Source organism: Natator depressus, chromosome 2 (assembly GCF_965152275.1).
Source record: "Natator depressus isolate rNatDep1 chromosome 2, rNatDep2.hap1, whole genome shotgun sequence".
Lineage (NCBI taxonomy): Eukaryota > Metazoa > Chordata > Testudines > Cheloniidae > Natator > Natator depressus.
The window spans coordinates 45,318,697-45,344,812 of record NC_134235.1 but is presented as its reverse complement, the minus strand read 5'-3'; the positions used below and the strand labels follow the sequence as shown (position 1 = coordinate 45,344,812).

Here is a 26,116-nt window from a genome sequence, read left to right as displayed (position 1 = left end):
ATCTCATTGGATTGTATGTGTTATCATCATATGTGAAGTTATGAAGTTTGGCTATGTATGTGTTACTGAAACATGTTGTGAGGTTGAAAACACTCACAAGTTGCCTTTTAGGTACAACAGTAAAAAGGCCAAACAATGTTAATGGCTTATTGAGGAAATGCACACAAGCACAAGGATTACCCCAGGAACTGTGAAGAACAGAAACCTCACAGAGATAGTACTACACAATGGGAACTGTTTGACCCAGGTCACAGCAAAAGAGCTTTCCAGCAAGTGGGAAGAAGATATAAAAGGGGGAAATGACATCATGATGGTACTTCACTCTCCCTACAACAACACACCTGGAAACACCTGAGAGGGAAGTGATGTCCCAGGCTAAAGGGATTTCTAGCCTGTGTATGACAACCTGGGAAACCCAAGCTGCAAAGCCAAGGCAGCTTGTGCCTTAAGAATCTGACATCCTGTTTATCACTCAAGGTGAGAATTTGCTAATTCATATCCTACTTATCTAGTGTGTTAAACTCAGTTTGAGGTTTTGTTTATTTACTAGGTAATCTGCTTTGATCTGTTTGCTATCACTTATAATCACTTAAAAAAATCTATCCTTTTGTAGTTAATAAACTCATTTTATGTTTTAATCCAAACCAGAGTGTGTTTGACTAAGGTGTCTGGGGAAAACCTCAGCTTGGTTACCACAAGTGTGCACGGTCCTCTTCACATTGAGGGAGAGGCAGATCGGGTGTTAAATTCATATACTCGCCAGATATGACCAGGGAAGGCCAGTACTGCTCTGGGGTCCTCGGCTGGGAGGCTGGTGGTTAGAGAGCCTGCATGTGACTGCAGCTGGGTGTGTCCCTACCTGTGTGAATGCTGGTGAAAGTGCAAGCTTGGAGGGCTTTTCAACTTGCCACAACAGCACAGTATGAGAGGGAGCCCAGGCTGGTGGGTCAGAGGGCTCAGTGGTACCCCAGTTCCAGGTGGCACCACAGGGGAACCCATCACACCCTACCCCTATACTCAGACCACTCCTCGCTGAGCTCCCCACACTCAACTCCCCACCCCAACGAGTCCCATCCCACTACATCTGGACCACACCAACCCTGCACCCAGAACCCACGCCACAGAGCCCGAACCAGCTGAACCTGGACTCCCCAATCCAGCATGCCCCACTCCCCCAGCCCCCCCGCCCCGCTGATTTCTCCCCGAACTTCCCCTGCTGAGCCCCAACCAGCCTCACCTGGACCCCCACAGATTCCCCCCCCCACCCAGACCCCCAACTGAGCCACCCACACCCAGATTGCCCCACACAGAACCCTCTCACTCCCACCTGCGTCCCTCCACCCTAAGCTCCTCCACCTTTGGATCCTGCCAGGCTGAGCCTGCCTGCCCACACCTGGTATAGAGGGGCAGGGCCCCGGGGTGTTTCTGAGGCACACCCGGCCCTTGCACTGTGTCAGGGTAAAGTGTAGCCTCAACACCAAATCCGTGTCATTAGAGGGTGGGGGAAATGACTGCAGGGTGCTCCCCACTGCCATGCAGGAGCCTCTATATTTGCTGACAAAATTTGCAGAATTTTGAAGAATTTTAAAATATTGTGCACAGAATTTTTTAATTTTTTGGAGCAGAATTTCCTCAGGAGTACCTGATGTAATTTCACTCATGCTGGCTTTCTGATAGACTCCGGCTTCTGAACATTATGATTTTTCCTAGCCTAATGATCAGTGGAAAAGTGTTTCTCCCACAGGGCCTTTGGCACTGCCTAAGAACATTAATTAATATATACAGCCAAATCCCCCTCCTCCGCCTTTTTTGAGGTGTAGGAAGGAAGCAGATATGATATTTGTGAAAATTAAAAGAAGTTTTTGGAGATTTAACACAAGCAGCTGCTAAGTAAGTTTATAATAGCTCCCTGAAAATTACATCTTAAGGATCATGCATTCTGAGATACTGTAATTATTTTAAATATAGATCTGTTTATTATATGAGCTGTCTCATCTGCTTGATGCATAGGTAGCTCTTTGAAAGCTAAATGATAGATACACTTCAGTGTCAATCATGTTTAGTGAAGTTCAATTCCACTGGGGGGCTTTAACAGTTAACAAAAATGTTAGGAAGAGAAAATATCCATCAAATTCTATTTTAGGAAGCATTTAATGTTCAATTATATTGTCACCTTTTAGCACATCTGTAGTTAGAATGGTCATTATGCACCCTGATTTTCAGAAGCAGATGCAGTGGCAACACACATTAACAGTAGCTTTACAGCTAGATAATGGAGTACCATTAATGTACACCAAATGTACAGGGGAGGGACAGCTCAGTGGTTTGAGCATTGGCCTGCTAAACCCATGGTTGAGAGCTCAATCCTTGAGGGGGCCATTTAGGGATCTGGGGCAAAAACTGGGGATAGCTCCTGCTTTGAGCAGGGGGTTGGACTAGATGACCTCCTGAGGTCCCTTCCAACCCTGATATTCTACGATACACTAATCACAGTTTACACTATCAATGGATTTCTTCTCATGTAGCAACTTAGTGATCTTGGACAACATCACCAGATCTCCTGGAAGGTCTGTAGCATGCAGATCTGTCACCACTGTTTTTAAAAAGAAGAAAAGTTCTGCTCTAGGTCAGGGTACTACAGTATCTTGGTCATAATCTAGCTCTCTTAAGCTTTCATAGCTATTCAGTTGTAGGAGTGAGAAGGAAAAATTCTCAGGTATCAAGTATCTTTGTTTTTAAATCTTTTGTAACTTAAAAGGAAATGAACTAATTATTCTGAATAATGACTGGGCTTGATGTGCCATTAAATTTTAAAAAGATAGGAATGGCCAGTAACTACTGCAATAAATTCTTCTCTGGCCACCAGTCCAGAACTAATACTTTGAAAAGTTTACTGGTCCAGAAATACTTGTATTACTCTGACAAAGTATTCTTAGCAATTTTCAAAACACACAGTTCTTACATACAAACTGCAAGTTCACATAAGCTTACTGTAATGCTTCTTCAATGATGCTATACTCCATTGAGAATTGTTTGATTTAACAGCAGTTTTTCTTTAAAACATTACATTAATGATTAGCTTCAGACATATTAAGACAAAAATTAAACCTCTCTTCCTGGCTTTCCAGCAGCCCTTCAACATCTAAAACAGTCTCCATTTATCTGAGACAACCAAAGAAAACCCCAAACAAAAACCCCAATCCCTCCACCCCCACCTTACCCTCCCAGTGATTTAATCTTGAGTCCATTACTCACAAATTTAAAAGAATATATGAAGGAAAAACAGGATTGCTTAACTATAGAAAATGAAAGATGGCTTCTCAAGGATCTTCTTCCAATAAGTATGTTAGAACTCAGCATACCTTATTTTTCTTATATCATAAATCCTAACCACTTCCATGTATTGTTTTGACTTTATTTTATATTATCTTTAATTTCAGAGCATATCAAAGGTAACTAACACCCCTTCCACTTATGACATTTAATGTCAGACTATTAATGAGGCAAACGTATTAGGTAAAAATTAGTAATAGAAGAACAGCACCTACAGTTACACTAGCTAGCATAAAATTACAAGATCTATTCATCTTCATGATTCAGAGTTATTGCCCATTTAAGATTAAACTTAACAAGGAAAAAAGGTTTATAAGAGCATCCATATGTGGAACTGTTCTAGAATAACTACAGCACTTTAAATTCATACCCTACCTTATTCCAGAATAACTTCTGTGTAAATAAGCCATGAAGTGCATAATGCTTTTTGTCTGAAGCATTTGATATTAGCTGAAGGCAGAGGTACGAGAGCAGACTAAAATGGACCATTAGTCTTTTCTAGTCTGACACTATGTTCTTAAATTTCTAACAACGTGAAATATACATGACCAAATGACAATCTCAGATGCACAGGCATGAACTAAGTGTAATTTGCATTGGGTAGTCATGTGATACAGCCAAGTATGCACCCTGTTGATCTTGTAAAATGAGGTATTCCACAGGCACATCATCTGGTTACATAAGATAAAAAGTGATTCTTCCATATGAGATCATGACCTAGCCCTTGTTATCTAGTGGTGTATTAATCTTATTTTAACTTCAGACAAAAGCACAAAAATTTGATATTTCAGGCAACTGAACATATTTGGGCTATTTCTGTTAATGACCAAAGCTTAAAATGAACCTAGTCTTACAAATTGAAAAAATGGTGAAAGAATAAGTTTTCAAATTGAGATAAGCTTTATATAATTATTTTAAAACAAGACAATTAGATTTTTCATGTATCTATTCCCAAAAGAGTATACATGCTGCTTTGACTATATTACCATAGAGATCTCTATGGCAACCTCTGAAAATGAGGCCTAGGTAGAGCTAGTAGCATCTCTAAGCAGCTAATGAACACCAAGAACTCACATTTATATAAAGATTTTTAACTCCTCCGGGATCCAGGCAAGAATATTACCAGAATGTAAAATGTTTCAAATTAAGCAGTCTGCTGCAACTCAGATTATTGCAATCAAAACTTTTTTTGGTGCTACACTTTACTTCTTTCCACAGGGCAAGAAGGTGAATTACAAAAAAAATACTGAATTGATCACAGCATCTTTATATTAGTTGGAATTAGGACTTTTAATAAAAAAAGGTAAAAACCTCTCTATACTCTGGAAGACATAACTAGAACAATGCTATTATACATTAATTTAGCTCTTTTATCGGGTAGCTATGTGCCATATAAATGCACATGTTACAACAAGTAGATGTCAGAATATCCTGAGGTGCTGAATAATACAGACTATTGCATATGCAATAAGACATGGCAGTTACAGCTAAACAGGACAAGCTTATGGGACTTCTCATTTTAGGAGTAAATAAGTATTTATCTGTAATATAATGGTATAACTTCAGAAAATAGGTGCTGAAAAACAAAATGTGAAAAGATGATTATCTAGCCCGCAAGTAATGTAAGTATTAAATTAAACAAAAACCCAGTTAAATGCAACTTTGTTGTACTGAAAACATGTCATTTACCTTTCCAGTTTTGGCAACTGCTGCTTGGATTGAATGGCTCTGATACATTCCACAAAGTACTCTGGCTTTATAATTGGTCGATTGCAAATCAAAGCGCATATAGTCTGAAAAGAAGGAAGATTCATTACCACTCTTAACAATTCAAGCACAATATGCTGTCACACAAAAAACAGTATTGAAATATAATATTTATATAAGGTCTCAAATGTGGAATGTGTGTTACCTAAGTGCATGATCATTCTACTCGGGCTAATGTAAACAAAACAAAAAACCAAAGTTTTGTTCTTACACCCATCACTTATTCTTTATAATTGGAATTATGTTGACAAAAGCCATTAAATGGAATACCCTTTTTATTACTAACCTACCAGCAAGCAATCTTTAAAAAAAATTAGAAAAAGGAATATCAGTGATGCTATACAAACAGACTTATTTCGCCACAAAAGAGCCATACATGCAAATTTACAAAATAGAATATTTAGATATCAAATGGCAGGTAAAATGACTGCTAACATCTCTTTTCTATGTAGTTGTTTGAAATTTCTAAGGCCTTGTCTACACTACAGTCTTATAGACAAAAGTTAGGTTTCACTTTCAAAGCAGTGGAGGTGTAAACACAACAATGGTCTTCCCACCGATTTAACTCTCCTGCTATGCCGATTTAATAAAACCACCCCGACAAGCAGCATACAGCTTTTTGCAACAACGCTGTAGACACTGCGCTGGCTTAAGTCATTCTAAGTGGCCTCCAGGAGGTGTCCCACAATGCCCATCATGCTCACTCTGGTAGCAGTTTCTACTCTGCTGCCCTGCAGTCAGGTGCACAGGCATACACCCCTCCGCCTTTAAAGCTCTGAGAATATTTGAAATTCCACTTCCTGTTTGCTCAGCATGGACAGCTCACATCGCATCTTCCCAGCTGACCATGATGGCTTTCTGCAGCAAATGCGCTCCCACCTGGAGTATACCAAAGTTGTTGAATCTGTTAGGTCTGTGGGGAGGGAAGGCTGTGCAATCACAGCTCCAATCCAGCTGTAGGAACTCTGACACCTACAAGCAGGTTGCTTGTGGCATGGATGAGAAGGGGCATAAAAGGGACAAACAGCAGGGCCGTGCTAAAATCAAGGAGCTCAGGCAGGCGTACCAGAGGGCAAGAGAGGCCAACCGTTGTTCTTGTGCAGCACTGAAAACATGCTATTTCTACAAGAAGCTGCACACCATCCTCGCAGCAACCTATCCTTTATTGCCAGGAGCCCCATGGATACTTTGGGGGGAATGGAGGCAGTGGCCAGCAGAGTCAACCCCAAGGACAAAGTAGTGGATGAGGAGGTTGGACAGGCAACAGGCTCATCTGTTGGCAAGGCGAGCCAATACCTCTTTTCGACTCTGGAAGGGTGTGGCCTGTCCCAGCAGTCCAGCTGTGGCATGCCTGAATTGGTAAGTAGTCTTTGTTTTTTGATAGTGCACGGTCACATGAGGTAGAGATGTTCTTTATTTTGTTACATGGTGCATGTGGGAGAAGGGATCGAAATTAACAACACTAGATACTGTTTGCATCTGCTTCACATTCCCTTGTGTGGCTACGCAGTGGGCCCTGCAGAAAAGTTGGTTAATGCACACTGAGATCTCCCAGGAATCCTCCGTAGAGATCTCTAGGAAACTTTCCTGCAGATACTCTGCAATTCTCTGCCAACGGTTCCTTAGCAGAGCTGCTTTGTTTCTTTCCCCATTATAGGAAACTTTGCAATGCCAATCAGCAATTACTTCTGGAGTAAGTAAAACAGCACACAGGCAAGAAGCATACAGACCTGGTCTGAAGCCGTATGAATGCAGGAGATGCACCCTTGCATCTTCGGTTACCCTCAGTAGTGTGATTTCAGTTTTGTTAGTCTCTAAGGTGACAAGTACTCCTCGTTCTTTTTAGTATTCAAAATATTGTCCCTAGGCACTCGTACTGATCCCCTTCTGAAACTACCCAGACCCCTTGTCCCATCTTGCACCACCACCCACGGTCCGAACTCCCCATGGTTAATGTTTGACTGTGCTGCATGCTTGCCAAAGGAAAGTGAGAAAGACATATATGTAACTTTTAATTGAAGACTCTGAGTGCACAAACAATAATGACTCTGTGTATTGTTTCTTTTGCTTCTGCAGATGTGCCCTTGAGGGCCAGCTTCTACACACCAGCGGAGTGCCTCCGTCAGATACGGAGGCAAACGAGGAGAAAGGAGGACATGTTTGTGAAGTGCTGCAATCGTCAGATCAGGCAAATAGTGAGAACAGAGACAATAAATGAAAAACCAGAAATGGATAGCCAGAAAGACAATGGGGCAGGAGCGGATAATAGAGGGTTGGGAGCGATGATAAAGCTTATGGATAAGGCCATAACAAATTCACGTCTATTTTTATCAATTTCACGGCCAGACAGCTTTAAAATTGGTCAATTTCACGTCTTCACAATCTGAACCCACCACTTGGTGCTTGTTTCCAGAGCCCAGCAGCAACGCTCCACCATGTGCAGCTGTTCCGTGAATGCCAACATCAATCTTGAATTGTTTCTTTCCACAGAACACAGCGGGACAGGCACCATGGATTCCAGTTCAGTTTCCCAGCTCATGACATACTGAAGAATCAGCCGCATTGTGTTCGTAATGTTTATCACAAGACTGGTGAGAAGTGTAGGATCCATGCTTTCAGGCAGAGATGGTGGGTGAAAAGTTTACAAGGGCAGTTTAAAAAATGGCGTGAAACGTAGTCGAAGGCCCTTGGAATTATAGGACGGAGAAAACTGCATCATGGGACAGTGAGCCCACCCCCGTAATGTACTGCAATCCCAGAATTCCTAGAAGGAGACGGTGGTGATTTGCACAGTGGGATAGCTACCCAGAGTGCACTGCTCTCTCTGTTGGTGCTAGAGCACCAACAGAGGACATGCTCCATTGACACAAGGAGCATTGTGTGAACCTGCACAAGCAATGTAATTACAGTGGTTTATGACAGTCAATGGAAGTTGACTTAACGCTGTAGTGTACACATGACCTAAGTTGATTGTGCTAGTTTTAGAAAAGAAAACTAACCTATCTTTTATTCTCTTCTTGATGTAGAGGTGAAACTAATAGGAAGTTATTAACATAGATCAAGTGAAGAACTGTACCCTCTTGTCAAAAAAAGAAAAAAAAATAGTTTACTAAACTCTGCCTCTTATCAGTGCTACATCTGCTCAGTATGTGGAAAGTGTCAGAGTTCTAAAGGGTATTCACTGTACAACTCTCATCCAAATAGTTTTAACTGAAGTTAAGTAGCTATCAACCCATTCAAACACCCTCAGTGAGATACCCAATGAATTTTAATTGTAGAAGTAGAAGTCCACTGTCCAATCAACTTTAAAAGATAACCATTTAAAATATCCTCCATGTGGTTACCAAATATTTGTTTTTGTATGGTTAGAAATTTGTACAAGGAAAATAGAAGACTGTGACTTTATTTTCCACAGTTGGGGAAGTTTTGAAAAGTTGAGACTGGAAAACAAAAACCAGATAACCATGCCATACAGATCCTGGAAATCATTCATTCTAGCACACTCACTGGCTAGAAGGACAAAAAGCGGTGGAAAAACAATATGGTGAATGTTTAGCCAGCTCTAATAAGTAGCCTACGCAACTGACTATAATCACAGGTTATCGAGGCCAAGGACTTGTTGAGTTTTGTGATATAACATGGCCAGAGGGCAGCAGAAGAGTGTTAGAAGGGAGCTTTATTCCCTGTAGAGGGAAGAAAGTTTGCTATAGATTAATTAAAGCACCTGAAGCCAATTAGAGCAACTGAAGCCAGTCACATGATAAAACCCCCCTGCTTCAATCAGACAAGAGGAGGAGCTGAAGCAGAGTGGATTGGTGTTGAAGCAGAAAGCAGTTTGGAGGGAAGCGCTGCAGTGGGCTAATAAGACCAAGACCCTAGGTAAAAGGACACCTGATTTGTGCAGAGGGAGGATAGGAAGCCCCACAAGCTGAAGGGCAGGAGAGGGAAGTAGCCCAGGGGAAGGAACCGCTAGTTCAAGTGGTTTACTACTATCCCTAGGGTCCCTGGGCTGGGACCTGGACTAGAGGGCGGGCCCAGGTCCCTCCCTCTCCACTCCCCTCCTCTAGGACACTAGTGGGGCAGTTAATACCCCAGTTCAGGGGCAAGAAACGGTGCCCCCCCCCCCCACAGAAGAGAAAGCACGAGATCCATCATAGTAGTGCCGGCAATTTGCCAGTTTCAAAAAAAGACAGCCAGGGAACCCAACGGTCAATTCAACGCCAAGCCATGGTTATGCAAGCATTGTTGGATTATTGGGGACACTTCACTGACATCAGTCTTGGCTGGTAAAGGAAGGACATGATGCTTGTCTCTTTAAGAACACAGGACTGTTCAGAAAGCTGCAATCAGGGACTCTCTTTCATGGCTGGCGGATTACCAGTGGTGATATTGATGAGTAGTGATCCTGAGGGATTCAGCCTACTCCTTGCTCCCATGGCTCATGAAGCAATGTACCAGCCATCTCAACAGCACCAAGGCAAAGATTCAACTACATTTATAACTATTGCACTATGTTTATCTGTGATCCTATGAGTTCTGTCACACTGTACAAGAACAAGTAAGTGGGTACTTTCAGTGCTGCTAGACATTCTGCAGCATATATTATGAATTAATAAAGATGAATTATTTCCCGAGGAATAGAATTTTGAGTAACAGAACCAGCGCATAGAAAAATCTCTGCAATTTAAAAGCAAATACATAAAAACTTAATAAATGAATGGAGCAGAACTTAACAAGGGGAAAGAACATTTATGTTCATTTTAGTTACACATACAGGAACTGTGGCTCTCAGAGGTCAGTGTATGTGAAGCTGTGGTTGTACTGAGGGTCCCCTGGTGTGGAGTGGTAGTGGGAGCTGCTGCGGCCATTTGGAATGTTGAGGGGGATATATGCAGTTGCTATACTGGAATTATCCATGGAGTGCAAAGGGAGGAGAGCCTATTGTTGAACCTCTAGGCCCACAAGAGTCTGCAGCATCTGTATTTGCTGACAGTGAAGCCCCATTATGTCCTGGTGCATCTCCCTCTACATTTCCTGGTGGGCCTCCTGGGTCTGTCTCCTGTCCGCTCTTTCCTTCTCCAGTCTGAAATACTCGCCCTCCAGCCCAATGCAGCACTCTTCTGATTTTAGTTAAATGTTCATATTGAGTTTGTTTTTAAGGACTCTTTACTTGAAAACAATCATTTTCCTGGGTGTAAACCTGGCCTCACTAAAGTCAAGGAGAGTTTTGCCACTGACTTCAATAGTGTGCTAAAATTTCACCCCATACGTTTTCATACTGAAGTCACAAAATGTATTAACATACAGAAATTCAACCTACCTTAACAGTAACTTTCACTGATATCATGACAAGATGAGTACATTCTTCTGACCAATCATTCACAACAAGGCCTCCAAGCTGCAGAATAGCTTGATTTAAAGCAGTTTTCCCAGAAACCTCTAAACACGAGGAGCAGACAATCAAAGGTTCATATTCTACTCTGCAAGGAACAAGTTACAGAAGAGAATTGTCTAAATTAGGGCTGTCAAGCGATTAAAAAAATTGTGATTAATCATGCGATTAAAAAAATTAATCATGCTGTTAAACAATAATAGAATACCATTTATGTAAATCTTTTTGGATGTCTTCTACATTTTCAAATATACTGATTTCAAGTAGAACACAGAATACAAAGTGTACAGTGATCACTGTATATTTATTTTTTATTACAAAATATTTGCACTGTTAAAAAACAAAAGAAATAGCATTTTTCAATTCCCCCATTATAAGTACTGTAGTGCAATCTCTTTATCATGAAAGTTGAACTTACAAATGTAGAATTATGTACAAAAAATAACTGCATTCAAAAATAAAACCATGTAAAACTTTAGAGTCTACAAGTCCACTCACTCCTACTTCTTGTTCAGCCAATTGCTCAGACAAACAAATTTGTTTACATTTGCAGGTGATAATGCTGCCTGCATCTTGTTTACAATGTCACCTGAAAGTGAGAACAGGCATTCGCATGGTACTGTTGTAGCCTGCGTTACAAGATATTTACGTGCCAGATGTAATAAAGATTCCTATGTCCCTTCATGCTTCAACCACCATATCAGAAGACATGTGTCCATGTCTGCTCGATAACGATCCAAAGCAGTACAGACCCATGCATGTTCATTTTCATCATCTGAGTCAGATGCCACCAGCAGAGGGTTGATTTTCTTTTTTGGTGGTTTGGTAGTTTCCGCAATGGAGTGTTGCTCTTTTAAGACTTCTAAAAGCACGCTCCACACATTGTCCCTCTCAGATTTTGGAAGGCACTTCAGATTCTTAAACCTTGGATCCAGAGCTGTAGCTATTTTTAGAAAGCTCACATTGGTACCTTCTTTGCACTTTGTCAAATCTGCAGTAAAAGTGTTATTAAAACGAAAGTGCTCGGTCATTATCCGAGACTGCTCTAACATGAAATATCTGGCAGAATGTGGGTAAAACAGAGCAGGAGACAAAACTCTCCCCTAAGGAGTTTAGTCCCAAATTTAATTAAAACGTTTTTTTTTTTTTTTTTTTTTAAACAAGCATCACCAGCATGGAAGCATGTCCTCTGGAATGGTGTCCAAAGCATGCAGGGGCATACGAATGTTTAGCATATCTGGCAAGCAAACATCTTGCAAGGCCAGCGACAAAAGTGCCATGCAAACGCCTGCTCTCACTTTTAGGTGACATTGTAAATAAGAAGAGGGCAGCATTGTCTCCTGTAAATGTAAACAAACTTGTTTGTCTCTGCAATTGGCTGAACAAGAAGTAGGACCAAATGGACTTGTAGGCTCTGAAGTTTTACATGGTTTTGTTTTTGAGTGCAGTTACATAACAAAAAAAAATTTACATTTGTAAAATTGCACTTTCACGATAGAGATTGCACTGCATTCCTGTACTTGTGTGAGGTGAATTGAAAAATACTATTTCTTTTGTTTATCATTCTTACAGTATATTTGTAATAAAAATAATATAAAGTGAGCACTGTATACTTTGTATTCTCTGTTAGAATTGAAATCAATATAGTTGAAAATGTAGAAAAACATACAAAAATATTTATAATAAATTTCAATTGGTATTCTATTTAATGGTGCGATTAAAACTGTGATTAACTGCAATTTTTTAAACTGCAATAAATTGTTTTGAGTTAATCATGTAAGTTAACTGCGATTAATCAACAGTCCTAGTCTAAATAGTTAAAGTGAAACATTATAGGCAGACAGAGCTGTCTGAAACCTGGAATTCCTGTCAAACATTTCCAGGGCTCTCTGAGCTGCATGGAGCCCCCGCAGGCAGCAAGCTGGGCAGCTCAGGGAGTCTGGAAGCCAGGCAGTTCAGGGAGCAGAAACTCCAAAGGTTCCCACTGCCAAGGAGCTGGGGGAGCCTGAAAGCCCTGGGAATCCTTACTCCAAGGCAGCCCTCCTAATTGGCTACCCTGAAGACAAGGAGACTGGAAGTTCAGGAAGGAAATTTATGTGGATCTTTTAAGGTCTAATAGCATCAACAAAATATGCCAAGTATACTGAATAGGACAGTTGATTAAAGAAAATACATACATAACTAACAAATGTCAAAGTAAAATTCAAGTTAGAATAGATGTTGCTTCTTTTAAAGCAGTGGTTCTCAACCAGGGTACTTGTACCCCGGGGGTACACAGAAGTCTTCCAGGGGGTATATCAACTCATCTAGATATTTGCCTAGTTTTACAACAGGCTACATAAAATGCACTAGCAGTCAGTACAAATTAAAATTTCATACAATTACTTGTTTATACTGCTCTATATACTAGACACTGAAATAAGTACAATATTTATATCCCAATTGATTTATTTTATAATATGGTAAAAATGAGAAAGTAAGCACATTTGCAGTAATAGTGTGCTGTGTCACTTATATTTTTGTGTCTGATTTTGTAAGCAAGTAGTTTTTAAGTGAGGTGAAATTTAGGGGTTCGCAAGACAAATCAGACTCCTGAAAGAGGTACAGTGGTCTGGAAAGGTTGAAAGTCACTGTTTTAAAGAATGTACTAATTTTGTTCACCCTAAATTTAAATTTACACTGGTTAAGAACCCTTCATTCCCATTAAGTGTGAAATATATTTTTTTTAAATTTGTTACAAGTTCAATTTTCTGTCCATTCCCTTTATATTTCCAGCACCGCTTCCTCTCTCTCCTGTTAGTGTAAAAAATCCTTCTATACAGCTCCTCTAATCTGAATCTGCACCTCTCTTCCTCCTCAAGTCTCCCATCCCTTAAATCTTGCCTGAGAAACCCACACTTTCTTCTTTGGCTTTGACTCTTAATTTCCCCCTCTGCTGCTCTATTAAAGAATCATATAGTACTGTAAGGGCTTTATCCCCTCATTGGTGCTGGCACTAGGGGTGCTGCAGCACCCCGGCTTGAAGTGGTTTCCATTATATAAAGGGTTTACAGTTTCGTTCAATGGCTCTCAGCACCCCGACTACAAAAATTATTCCAGCACCAATGCCTCGACAGTAGGAAGATAAAACCCTGGGACTGGGAGGAGGATTGGAAGGCAGGTAGAAAGGAAGTCCCAACTCCACAAGAAATACATCTCCATCTTCAAAATGCTATGATTTTTGCAGGCAAATTATTGTGGATCCTGTCAGCATTAACTTTCCTGAGGGAGGGAAGAAAGCAGTAGAGTTCTGCAGTGTGGGGAGAGGAATTCTTAGTATGTCTGCTCCTGACAGCTGGAAGGTTAATAGCTATTAGAGCAGGGGTGGGCAAACTCTTCAGCCCGAGGGCCACATCTGGGTGGGGGATTTGCACGCAGGGCCATGAATGTAGGGCTAGGGCAGGGAGTTGGGGTGCGGGAGGGAGTGCGGGGTGTGGGAGGGGGCAGTGGTGCAGGGAGGGAGTGCAGGAGGGGCTCAGGGCAGGGGGTTGGGGTGCAGGAGGCATGCGGGGTGCAGCAGGGGGCTGGGGTGCAGGGTGAAGGAGGGGTTTAGGGTGCGGGCACCAGCCCAGCACCACTAACCTGGACCGGCTCCGGGGTGGCAGCGGTGCACACCGGGGCCAGGGCAGACTCCCTGCCTGCCCAGGCCCCAGCCCCATGCCGCTCCAGGAAGCGGCCGTCACCACATCCTTGAGGCCCCTGGGGGAGCGGGGGACAGAGGGCTGAGTGTGCTCCCCTTGCCTGTGGGTACCTCCCCCGAAGCTCCCATTGGCCAGGAATGGGAGCTTCGGGGAAGGTACCCACAGGCAAGGGCAGCGCAATCAGCCCTCTGTCCCCCTTCCCCCATGGGCCTCAGGGACATGGTGCCGGCTGCTTCCCGGAGTGGAGCAGGGCCCATGGCGCCACAGGGTGGCGATCCCGCTGGCCGGATCCAAAGCCCTGAGGGGCCGGATCTGGCCCGCGGGCCATAGCTTGCCCACCGCTGTATTAGAGAGATACAAGATTGTTACACAAATGTGGCTGTGCCTCTGAATGTCGTTTGCAGTGTTGCAGCTTTGTTGGTCCCAGGATATAAGAAAGACAAGGTAGATGAAGTAATATAAGCTTGTCCCTTCCATCACCAGAAGTTGGTCCAATAAAAGGTACTACCTTACCTACCTTGTCTCTCTGAATATCTTGATATATTAGCTAGTTTAAGGGCTAATCTTCCTCCTCCTTCTATGGCAAGAGAGGGAGAATGAATTAGCAAATTTTTGCATGAAGATGTTCCTAGTTTCTTGTTCCCTCTGTCCTTTGTAGCAAAAAAGGGCAGATATGTCAAGCTGCACGAATTTCTTATGTAGCTTAGTTGCATACATTAACGGAACAATGACTTCCAGTCATGAGAAAAAATATTATCGATAGCCAGCAATGGTTATCATTAGAAACTGGAGAGGTCAAACTATTGGATATTGTGCTGGGAATTATGCAGAATGATGCACTACTACACATGTGGCACAATCCATAGTACAGGGCTATGGCATATGAAAAGAGCTCTTCCAAATCTTTATAAACTGAGATAAAACCAACAGGGCCCTGTATGCTAAGTCATTGGTTTTCAAACTGGAAGGGGGGTGAAGAGCACAAAAAGATTATTGGGGGGAGGGGGAAACAAGCTGGGGTATAGGATCATGGCCAGCCGGGTGTCTAGGCAAGGACAGGACAGTAGCTGGGAGAGCACACGGAGTCCTCAGGGGCAGGACTTGCAGCCCTGGCAGCAGCTTACTGCTCTCCCCCTCCTCCCCTTACAGATTACTGAGGACTCCCTGAGCGCTCTCCTCCCTGCTACCCTGTCTTGGACACCTGGGCAGCCGCAGCCCCACGTATGTTAAACCCTCTGGAGCTTGAAGGACTGAGGGCAGGGGGGAGATAGGACCAGGCCTCCTCACCCTCTCTGTGACATGCTGCCATGGACTCCTCCAAAGACGGAGCCAGCTGGGTCCTACTTTCAACCTGGGCATGAGCCGCCCTCTTTCCTGAGTCACTTGCTGCCTCAGATAAATGGGAGTTGGCAAGGCTGTTGTGTGACACCCATGGGGGTCACAGCAAAAAAGTGCTTGGGAACCTTTGTGCTAAGACATCTCTTGAAAGTTTTATATTTTGAATACTGAGGTGTTGATTACTGCTACTAACTTATGCTTACTCTACAGTAAGTTATTTTCTTAAAAATTATTCTCCTCAACCTCTGAGGATAGGACAAGTAAGGGTCTTAAATTGCAGCAAGGGAGGTTTAGGTTGGCCATTAGGAAAAACTTCTTAACTGTCAGGGTGGTTAAGCACTGGAATAAATTGCTCTGGGACAGAGACAGGCAAACTACGGTCCGCGCACCGTCCTGTCCAGCCCCTGAGCTCCCGGCCAGGGAGGCTAGCCCCCAGCCCCTCCCCCACCATCCCCCCTCCACTGCAGCTACGCTGCCGTGCGGTGCAGCTGCTAGCCCTGCTGCTCTGAGCAGCATGGTAAGGGGGTGGGGAGCGGGGGGGTTGGATAAGGGGCAAGGGGTCCTGGGGGGGGGGCTGTCAGGGGACAGGGAGCAGAGATTGGATGGATGGGGCAGAGGTTCTGGGGGAGGTAGTCAGGGAATGCAGGGGGGGTTGGATAAGCGTGGGAGTCCCAGGGGGCCTGTCAGGGTGGAGGTGTAGATAGGAGTCGGGGCAGTCAGAGGACTGGGAGCAGGGGAGGTTGGATGGGGGTGGGATCCTGGGGGCATTAGGGGCGGGGGTCCCGGGGGGGGGGGCAGTCAGGGGACAAGGAGCATGGGGGGTTGGATGGGTCGGGAGTTCTGAAGGGGGCAGTAAGTGGGAGGGGGAGGATAGGGGAAGAGGGCCACGTTGTTTGCGGAGGCACAGCCTTCCCTACCCGGCCCTCCATACAGTTTCGCAACCCCGATGTGGCCCTCGAGCCAAAAAGTTTGCTCGCCCCTGCTTTGGGAGGTTGTTGAATTTCCATCATTGGAGATTTTTAATAGCAGGTTAGACAAACACCTGTCAAGGATGGTCTAGTTATTACATAGTTCTGCCTTGAGTGCAGGGGACTGGACTAGATGATCTCTCGAGGTCCCCTCTAGTCCTATGATTCTATTTTCCAAGAGTGTATTGTACATTGTTCTTTGGCTTAAAATTGTTCCGCTTTTTGGTGCTAAAGTCATGACTGTATATGGTTCTGTGATATTAGTTTCTGAAACATGTTTCAAATATATTTGCTAAATGCGATACACTAAAATAGCTTATTGTTATAAGAACTAAAGAGTGCTGTTTTGCTACAAACTAATGACACTGGTAGCAATGAGTCGGAGTAGGAGCCCAATTTAAGAGACAAAGCCAGCTTCCAACCTCCTTTAACACTGATTTAACAGTCATTAAAAAAAAAAGTTATCAGTTACTTTATTTCTTCCTTGAGTATCACTGTATATTTATGAGGAAAATCACTGCCTTACCTCTTAAATCAAAGGCTGTGTAAGAGTGCAGCTCTGCAGCTTCCTTAGTTCCTTTCTCTCCACATCACTGACAGCGGAAGGAGACTCTGCCAAATTTCATCTCAACCCCCAAATCTTATTCCTCTTGTAAATGGTCATGGATGTTTTAGGAACAGTTTTCTTAAACAGGGTTTTTATTCTTTGTTTAGGCTAATTTTAGGACACTTAATGCTTATGATGCAGAGTCACTTATGGGCTAATCTTTTACCACAAAAGGTTTCAATGTCAATTCACAGGAAGAACCTTCTACTTGAAGGTTGAACAAATATATCACTTTATTTTCCTTCTTTACAGAAATTTATCACTATTTTCTCTATTCTTTTACCTCCTTAAGTACACCCTGACAGCTGCAATTTTATTTCAGCATTTCAGAATAAATCCAACTAGTTCTCACCTGAACTTGCTTTCAAAGACTCCAAAATTGACTCTATCACCAGACTTCAGAGTTCTGGAAGTACCATTCAAAACTTTTTCTCCATTAACAGAGGTGCCATACTTAGAGGTGTCTTTTATTATCAATTCAGGGACTGAGAGAGCTTGACTCTGAAAATGATTATAAATAGGTACTCAGAAAATTATCTTATATTGTTACAGAACAAGCAGCAGCAGATGTATAAAATGAAAGCACTTATGAGATATTCATATTTCTGTCTTAAAAATATACAGTATATTGAGACAAATATGTTAGCTAGGCAGTTCAAAGTTTATCATCTCCTTTCCAATACAAATAATTGAGAAAAAAAATCTCCATAACTACTTAAGAGAAGTAGTATTTTTGCATTCAACTTTGTTTTACTATAATTCACTACCTCTACCTTTTGTTATATGGTAGTCATGATACCAATGTATCTGTACCCATGTACCAATATCAGGATGTGCTATTATAGCTCAGAGTGATGTTGGGGTGCATTTCCTACCACTACAGATTTCCTTTTTAGTAAATCTTTGTGTAACATTGCTCATTTTTTGCCTTCTCTGTGACCAGTCTAGAAGCTATGGAGAAATTTATATAGCTATTCTATTACCTTTAGAGTTTGTAGATATTCATAAGTATTTGTTGTGGGTCAGAATTAAAGCCCTAGTTCTGCAACTCAATGCATGCAGGTGGACCCTGCATACATACAGAGCCCTGCTGACTTTAGTGGGCCTCTGTGCTACAGCTAGGGTCCACTATTGTGCGTCAAATTACAGAACGCCATTCTAAGGTTGCTGTGCAATGTTTTACATATGTGATATGGCACCAATGTGATAGTCACCAAATACACAAACCATAAAGTTAATTGAATATTCACATTCAAATACCTTAATTGATCATTTTTACTCTTTACAATCCCCCCCGGACATTGTAATGTTGGTATGTAATTTACATACGGATTATATTAATCACGGGAAATAACAAGAAAAATGTTTCTGTGTGAAACAAACCGTATCAAATTTTGCTCAGTTACATAAGTGAGACTCAACTACCTCAAGAAGTCACCGGAAGTTAAACCTGTGTGGCCATAAAGGTTATGTCTACATAGCAAACAAAAACCCATGGCTGGCCTGTCCAGCTGACTCGGGCTCATGGGGCTCGGGCTGCAGGGCTGTTTGTTTGCTGTGTACACTTCCAGGCTTGGGCTCCCACCTTGCAGGGTCCTAGAGCTCGGGCTCCAGCCCAAGCCTGGAAGCCCCACAGCCCGAGCTGGCTGCCATGTGCCAGCCACAGGTGGCTAGTTGCTGTGCAGACATATCCAAAGACACAAGCTTGGAACACAGAAAGCGAAGTGAGTCACAATCAATACCAAACCTTATGAGGCCTGTCTATATGGGGAAATTTACTGACATAATTACACCAGTATAACTCCCCATGTGGGCATAAGAATATCCACGGGGGAATTATACCGATATTATTACAGCAGTATAATTTTGTCGGTCAATTTCCCTGTGTAGACAAGCCCTTAGAAATATTCAAGAAAAAGACAGCATGAGTCTACTGCCACCGTAAAATGTAGGTTTGTTGGAATAAGACTGGAACTGATTTCAGATTGAAGAGCATATATTAAAGGTGGGGGAGTATCCCTAAACCCAGTCAGTTTTAGGTCATATAGCCATAACGTAGTAAAGTGGATACTTACAAGGTTAGTTTCAGGGTGGGCGACAGTCAGAACTGCATGACTTCGACTTATTGACTGATCATCCTGAATTAAAATTGCACAGTTCTTGCGTCCAACAACATACTCAGTACCAACCAAAAGTCGATATGGCTCTCCTGAGAACAACAAAATTTACAAATATTTAACAGCAGAAAAACATAAGTACTTGTGAGCCATTTAAAAGCTTTTGCCAAGATATACCAAACTCAGACCTGTAATCCTAGATGTATTGGGCATGACTGGAAGTGCAATTCTATTTTACAGCTACATTTTTTTTCTCTCTCACTGGCTTCTGCACACTTGAGCTAGACTCACTGTTGTGAGGGAAAAAGTAGTTAATAGTTCTACGGCAATCTTCCAGAGAATGAAGTGCATCACAGTGCTAACAAAAAACAACTTGCAGTACTGCTTACAGGAAATGTACAGTACCACTTTTGGGAACCATTAAGTTTTATGTGAAGGAAAAAGTATAACATACTGTTATTCCAGAATATTACTCACAAAGACAACTTACAAAAGAGATTCAGATGAAAAAATCCTACAACTTTTTAATTGAATGCTGGATGATCTACAAGAGAAATCAGATCATAGCTGGTAAATATCCACTCCACTTTGACTGACTGTTCTATTCCACTCTTGGCATTTGTAATCTAGACAACATGATGGCACAATCGCATACATTTTGAGTGAACATGAAAAACATGTTCACCTATTTGCCAGTAGAAAGAAACTTTTCCTGATCAAGGTGGGTGAGTAAAGGGGTAAAGCACCAATTTCTACAGAACACAAGCTTTCATTTAAGGAAAGAGTCACTTTATAGCCCTGAGCCGGTAACTTTCAAATATGAATAGTTATGCAATGCTGTCTTTCTGAATATAACAACAATAACAGTGCCTCTGCTGCTGCTTATCACTTCCCTAAGCAGCAGAATTACTAAAAGATTCTACTCAGTTTCACTGCACTACTTAGAACCCTGTTGCCAGTATTAAAATTAACTCAAACACACTTACTCTGGGGTGGTTTGGGAAACTAAAAGCAGCAGCACTTAGAATCACAGAATTATAGAACTGGAAGGGACCTTGAGAGGTCATCTAGTCCAGTCCCCTGCACTTGTGGCAGGATTAAATATTATCTAGACCATCCCCGATAGGTGTTTGTCCAACCTGCTCTTAAAAATCCCCAATGATGGAGATTTCACAACCTCCTTGGGCACTTTATTCCAGTGCTTAACCACTCTGACAGTTAGGAAGTTTTTCCTAATGTCAAACCTAAACCGCCCTTGCTGCAATTTAAGCTTCTTGTCCTATCCTCAGAGGTTAAGAAGAACAATTTTTCTCCCTCCTCCTCGTAACAACCTTTTATATCCTTGAAAACTGTTATGTCCCCTCTCAGTCTTCTCTTCTCCAGACTAAACAAACCCAGTTTTTTCAATCTTCCCTCATAGGTCATGTTTTCTAGATCTTTAATAATTTTTGTTGCTCTTCTCTGGACTTTCTGCAATTTGTCCACATCTTTGCTGAAATGTGGTGCCCAGAACTGGACACAATAATCCAGTTGAGGCCTAATCAGCACGGAGTAGGGTGGAAGAAGTACTTCTCGTGTCTTGCTTACAATACTCCTGATAATACATCCCAGAATGATGTTCGCTTTTTTTCCCCCAACAGCGTTACACTGTTGACTCATATTTAGCTTGTGATCCACTATGACTCCCAGATCCCTTTCTGCGGTACTCCTCCCTAGGCAGTCATTTCCCATTTTGTATGTGTGCAACTGACTGTTCCTTCCTAAGTAGAGTAATTTGCATTTGTCCTTATTGAATTTCATCCTAATTACTTCAGACCATTTCTCCAGTTTGTCCAGATCATTTTGAATTTTAATCCTATCCTCCAAAGCACTTGCAACCCCTCCCAGCTTCGTATCATCCACAAACTTTATAAGTGTACTCTCTATGCCATTATCTAAATCACTGATGAAGATATTGAACAGAACCGGACCCAGAACTGATCTGTGCGGGACCCCACTCGTTATGCCTTTCCAGCATGACTGTGAACCACTGATTACTCACATGAGCCAGGATATACAGAAGTATGGTCTTCATTATTATTTTAAATGTTCACTCGTAGTCTGACATTGTGTCACATTTCAATGGGGAACAATTTTTTATGGTCAAGTTACAAGATCCTAAAAATGAGACTTATTATAGTGACATTTAAATAAACAGGATTACTAACAGGCACTTAAGAGAAAAAGAATATTTCAGTTGTAGGCACTGACATTGTTCATAGGGAAGGAGGACCCCAAAAAAGAGATTGAGAGAGTAGAAACTCTCCCTTCTATATGTGATAATAGCCAAGAAAATGAAGATTCTTCCTTCAAGAATGAGGACCTCCATCATGTCAGTCTGGAGCCTGACAGAAAAGATGAAGCCCAAATTGTACAGACAATGAAACTAAGGAAAAGAAGTGAAGTGACTTGCCAGTGCCAAAACTGCACCTAATCAGCCCAACACTTGCATGTATGCAATTCATATTGAAGTTGCACAGGTGCAACTGAGACAATGAGAGACCCCTATATTTATTCCCTATATACTTTTAAGACTGCCAATTTGGGAACGACAGTACCTTATAAATGTATTTTATTGGTTTCGGGAAGACTGCAGGGCATCTCACATCCAAAACCCTTCAGTGCAATGAAATGTAAGATCTGAACTGCTAAGGACTCAATTGATAGGGTTAAAGAACATACCTGACCTCAAGGCCATATAGTTCCAAGGATCAATCCTATAGGATTTGAGTCAGAATTTGTCCAAATTAAAGACAAGTCTTTCTTTCCTCTGCAATTTTAAGTTTCCTAATATCATTACATTCTTCCATAATCAAAGTTAGAATGCCAAGTTTTAATTACATCAGTGAATTACCAAGGACTTGAAGTTTAACAATTTTCTGGGGAACCTAAATTAAATTAATTTGGTTTCAGTCTCATTCCTAGTGGCAAGTTTTCACAACACATGTACCATCACCAAAGCAGATTCTAATTGTCTCCTTCACTGGCAATTTTAGTCCTCATCTACACTTGTTGGTATAGCAAATAACTCTAGAGGAGTTCTTTTGCCAGTATGGTTTATACCTGTTCCCTGAATAAAATCTACAATAGTTTTTACTAGCATGGCTAGGTCAGTTAAGGGTTAAGGGCATGATTCTTTTTCCAGACTTCTAACTGACATAAATATGCCAGCAAAACTTTCTAGTGCAAACCAGACCTTAGTCAAGAAATCAAAGAATGAACAGGCATGAAGAATAAATGATCCCCTGAAAAATACCCTAGCCAGGTCAGGGATGAGGCATGCAAGAAAGACAGTTCCACTACACACAGGCACTGCAGCTACCCAGGCTGCATGTGTTCTGCAACTTGACGTTTCTGGAGCCTACATTCCTCCATCTACTTGATATCTTTTTCAAGCAATCAAAGTCAGATCATAGTGAGGAAAGAGGATGGACTATTTTCTTCAAGAATTTATTTAAAAATGTAAAGTATTTTTTCTCCCCAAAACCTTTTCATATTTTAATTCAACTGAAGAAATTTACCCAGCCTATTTCACTGTATAACATGAAGTAAAACTTCTTTCTTGTAAATACAATTGCTGCCCTCAGTTAAACTATCAGCTAACTAAGCAGTATAACTGAGGCCACAAGACTGTGATCTACAAAAGTTTTAATCAAATTCTTGCACTGTCGTTGTAGCCCAGGTAAAGTTCCTGCTCAGAGCAGACTCAAATGACACAGTGGTTAAAAAGAATAATTCTGGCAGTTGGCATACACTAGCTATATGTTGCTGATGTTATTTAATATATTAATGAAGTGGAAAAGTGGAAGAAGTGCAAGGTGGCAAAATTTAAGATGGTCAAAGTAACTAAGAAGTTATTTTGGATGGGCAAGTATATAGATGATTAAGGAAGTCCAGAGGGCCCTGACAAAGGTGGATGGCAGAGAAAGTTTATTGTTGACACATACAAAGTAACACATATTGGAAGGAATAAATTTGAACCACTCATACAAAACACAGGGTTCTAAATTAACTTTACAAACCCCAACAAAAAGACATATTGTGGACAACTCAAGGAAAACCTCCCCCAAATGCACAGCAGCAATCATAAATACAAACAAACTGCTAACCTGCATAAAGAATGACAGAAAATAACTGGAAATATTACATAAATCAATAGCACAACTCCATTTAGAATATTGTGATCAGTTCTGGTCACGTCACGTCACGTCAAAAAAAAAAAGCTTCAAAGAAGTGATGAAAATGATCAAAGGCACAAAAAGAATTTCATATTAAAAAACTTCAAGAGTAACTATTTAGGGATGAAAGAGACAAGGTGGGTGAGGTAATAACTACATTGCATATTTAAAGATGAGACATAAGAGGGGTCATAAAATAAATGGCAAAGAGAAAGCAAATAGAAGTAAAAGGTATGTTTCTACATTCACTCCTATACACACCTTCACATAATAAAGGGAGCACTGAACAAAACTGAAAAGGCAATCACATTAAAATGAGTAAAATATGTTTTTAAAGGAGGCACATTTAGCCTGTCGAACTCATGGCCACATGCTATCGTTCAGGTTACAAAATCACGCGCTGGTACGGTTAGGAGACCATCCAGATTAGACCCAATTTAAAATCCTTATTTAGAGGGGACACAGACGCTGATTCTGCAGTGCACCAGAAGCTGGCAGCTGGAAGCCCCGCGGGCCGCTCACCCTGATGAACTCACACGCTGTGGGGGGAGAAACAATTTGTATCCTGGGGGTGCTGAAAGCCCCAGAACCAAACTGAAAAGCCTGTCTATAATGGAAACCACTTCAATCCAAGGGGTGCTGCTGCACCCCTAGGTCCGGCACCTATGACTGAGCGGGGTGTTCCCGGCACTGCCCCCCGCCCCAGGACCCCTGAATCGGCGCCACCCCATTGCCCCACCCTCAGGGCAACGTGCCCGCCGGCCTCGGTCCCAGTACGGATCCCGCCGGGCAGCGGGGCCAGGTGGGAGCGGACAGGAGCCCAGAGGCCACGCGGCTGGGGGATAGGGAACACGGCATTGCTGCCAGCCCTTACCTGGGGCAGGCGCGAGCCCTGCCGCTGGCACCAGCTTCCACATCCCCGGGCAAGGGGGGGGGGGGGGGAGACCTCCGACCTCCTCAGCTGCCACCGTCCGGTCCGCAATCCGTGGCCGTGTCCCGGAACGCGCTCCCGCGCGGAGAGAACAAAGACTCGCTGAGGCACGGGGCGTGCAGCGCCACCTGTCGCCTGGGAGGGGAATAACAGCTACTTCGGCCGGCTGACTGCGCGCAGGCGCGGCGACTGGACGGACGCAGGTGGGGGCGGAAGAGGTTGCACTGCGGTCAGCCAGAGTATGGGTGGGGGTAGGGGAGGCTGCACTGTTGCCACCTGGGAGTCCGGGCGTGGTTGGTGGTACACGAACACATAACGTAATGTCATCAGTCAGCAACTGCACTGTTGCCAGCTCAAGGTCAGGACAGTCGTGGGGGGAACGAGGGGCGCTGCACTGCTGCCAGCTCACCTACCTTATGCAGGGTTATGAAGAGACTTGCTATAAATGATTCTTTGAATTAAGTATTGGAATTTCGAATAGGATTATTACTATTAAAACACTTATGAGAGGGGCTCAGAGGTCTGGGCATGGATCCTTTCTCCTCTGCTCTGGGACGCTAGTTTGAATTGCATCCATTAGCTAGTGTCTGACTGGGTCTCCGATAGCACATATGCAATGAGGTTGGAGTTCTTGTCTAGTTCCTAGCAGTGAGGCATCCTTATCACAATACCAGCTTAACAATTTTTTTTAATGTGAATGCTTATAAACAATACCAGAGCTTCCATCCAATGCATTGGGCACCCTTGATAATCCTTATATATTGATGTCAAGGTTCCTCCCCCACTCTGAACTCTAGGGTACAGATGTGGGGACCTGCAGGAAAACCTCCTAAGCTTACTTTCAGCAGCTTAGGTTAAAACTTCCCCAAGGTACAAATTAATTTTATCCTTTGTCCCTGGATCTCCACTGCCACCACCAAACTCTAACTGGGTTTACTAGGAAACGTAGTTTGGACACGTCTTTCCCCCCAAAATCCTCCCAACCCTTACACCCCACTTCCTGGGAAGGGTTTGGTAAAAATCCTCACCAATTTGCATAGGTGACCACAGACCCAAACCCTTGGATCTGAGAACAATGGAAAAGCATTCAGTTTTCTTACAAGAAGACTTTTAATAGAAGTAAAGAAATCCCCTCTGTAAAATCAGGATGGTAGATACCTTACAGGGTAATTAGATTCAAAACATAGAGAATCCCTCTAGGCAAAACCTTAAGTTACAAAAAAGACACACAGACAGGAATAGTCATTCTATTCAGCACAGATCCTTTCTCAGCCATTTAAAGAAATCCTAATCTAACACATACCTAGCTAGATTACTTCTAAAAGTTCTAAGACTCCATTCCTGGTCCATCCCCGGCAAAAGCAGCATACAGACACACACACAGACCCTTTGTTTTTCTCCCTCCTCCCAGCTTTTGAAAGTATCTTGTCTCCTCATTGGTCATTTTGGTCAGGTGCCAGCGAGGTTACCTTTAGCTTCTTAACCCTTTACAGGTGAGAGGATTTTTCCTCTGGCCAGGAGGGATTTTAAAGGGGTTTACCCTTCCCTTTATATTTATGACAACTGACATTTCAGTTTCCGCAAACCAAATCAACCCAATATCTACATAAATATAACAGAAATTAATAACTCCACCTACCCTGCATGTGCACAAACACACACAGAGACTATCCTCAGAGTCCCATCTCTACCAGCTCTACCCAACACCTTACAGGCAACATTACAGGGGAGAAAGATGAGCCTTGCAGCACATTCTGAGTAACAAA

General features: G+C 42.5%; 1 protein-coding gene across 2 annotated transcripts in view; it reads right to left on the bottom strand.

Moving 5' to 3' along the window:
• Positions 1-24,370, bottom strand: part of NBN (nibrin) — a 59,598-nt gene extending 35,228 nt beyond the window's left edge. Inside the window, exons 1-5 of one of the 2 annotated variants that reach the window (XM_074944129.1) lie at positions 24,294-24,370; positions 19,161-19,294; positions 17,438-17,586; positions 10,421-10,580; positions 5,023-5,126 (exon numbers count right to left, since the gene is read on the bottom strand). In XM_074944129.1, the coding sequence (XP_074800230.1) occupies positions 5,023-5,126; positions 10,421-10,580; positions 17,438-17,586; positions 19,161-19,294; positions 24,294-24,336 (590 nt within the window). In that variant the 5' untranslated portion in view covers positions 24,337-24,370. The remainder of the gene's footprint in view (positions 1-5,022; positions 5,127-10,420; positions 10,581-17,437; positions 17,587-19,160; positions 19,295-24,293) is intronic. The other variant, XM_074944130.1, reaches the window with a different exon arrangement.
• Positions 24,371-26,116: the final 1,746 nt, after the last annotated feature.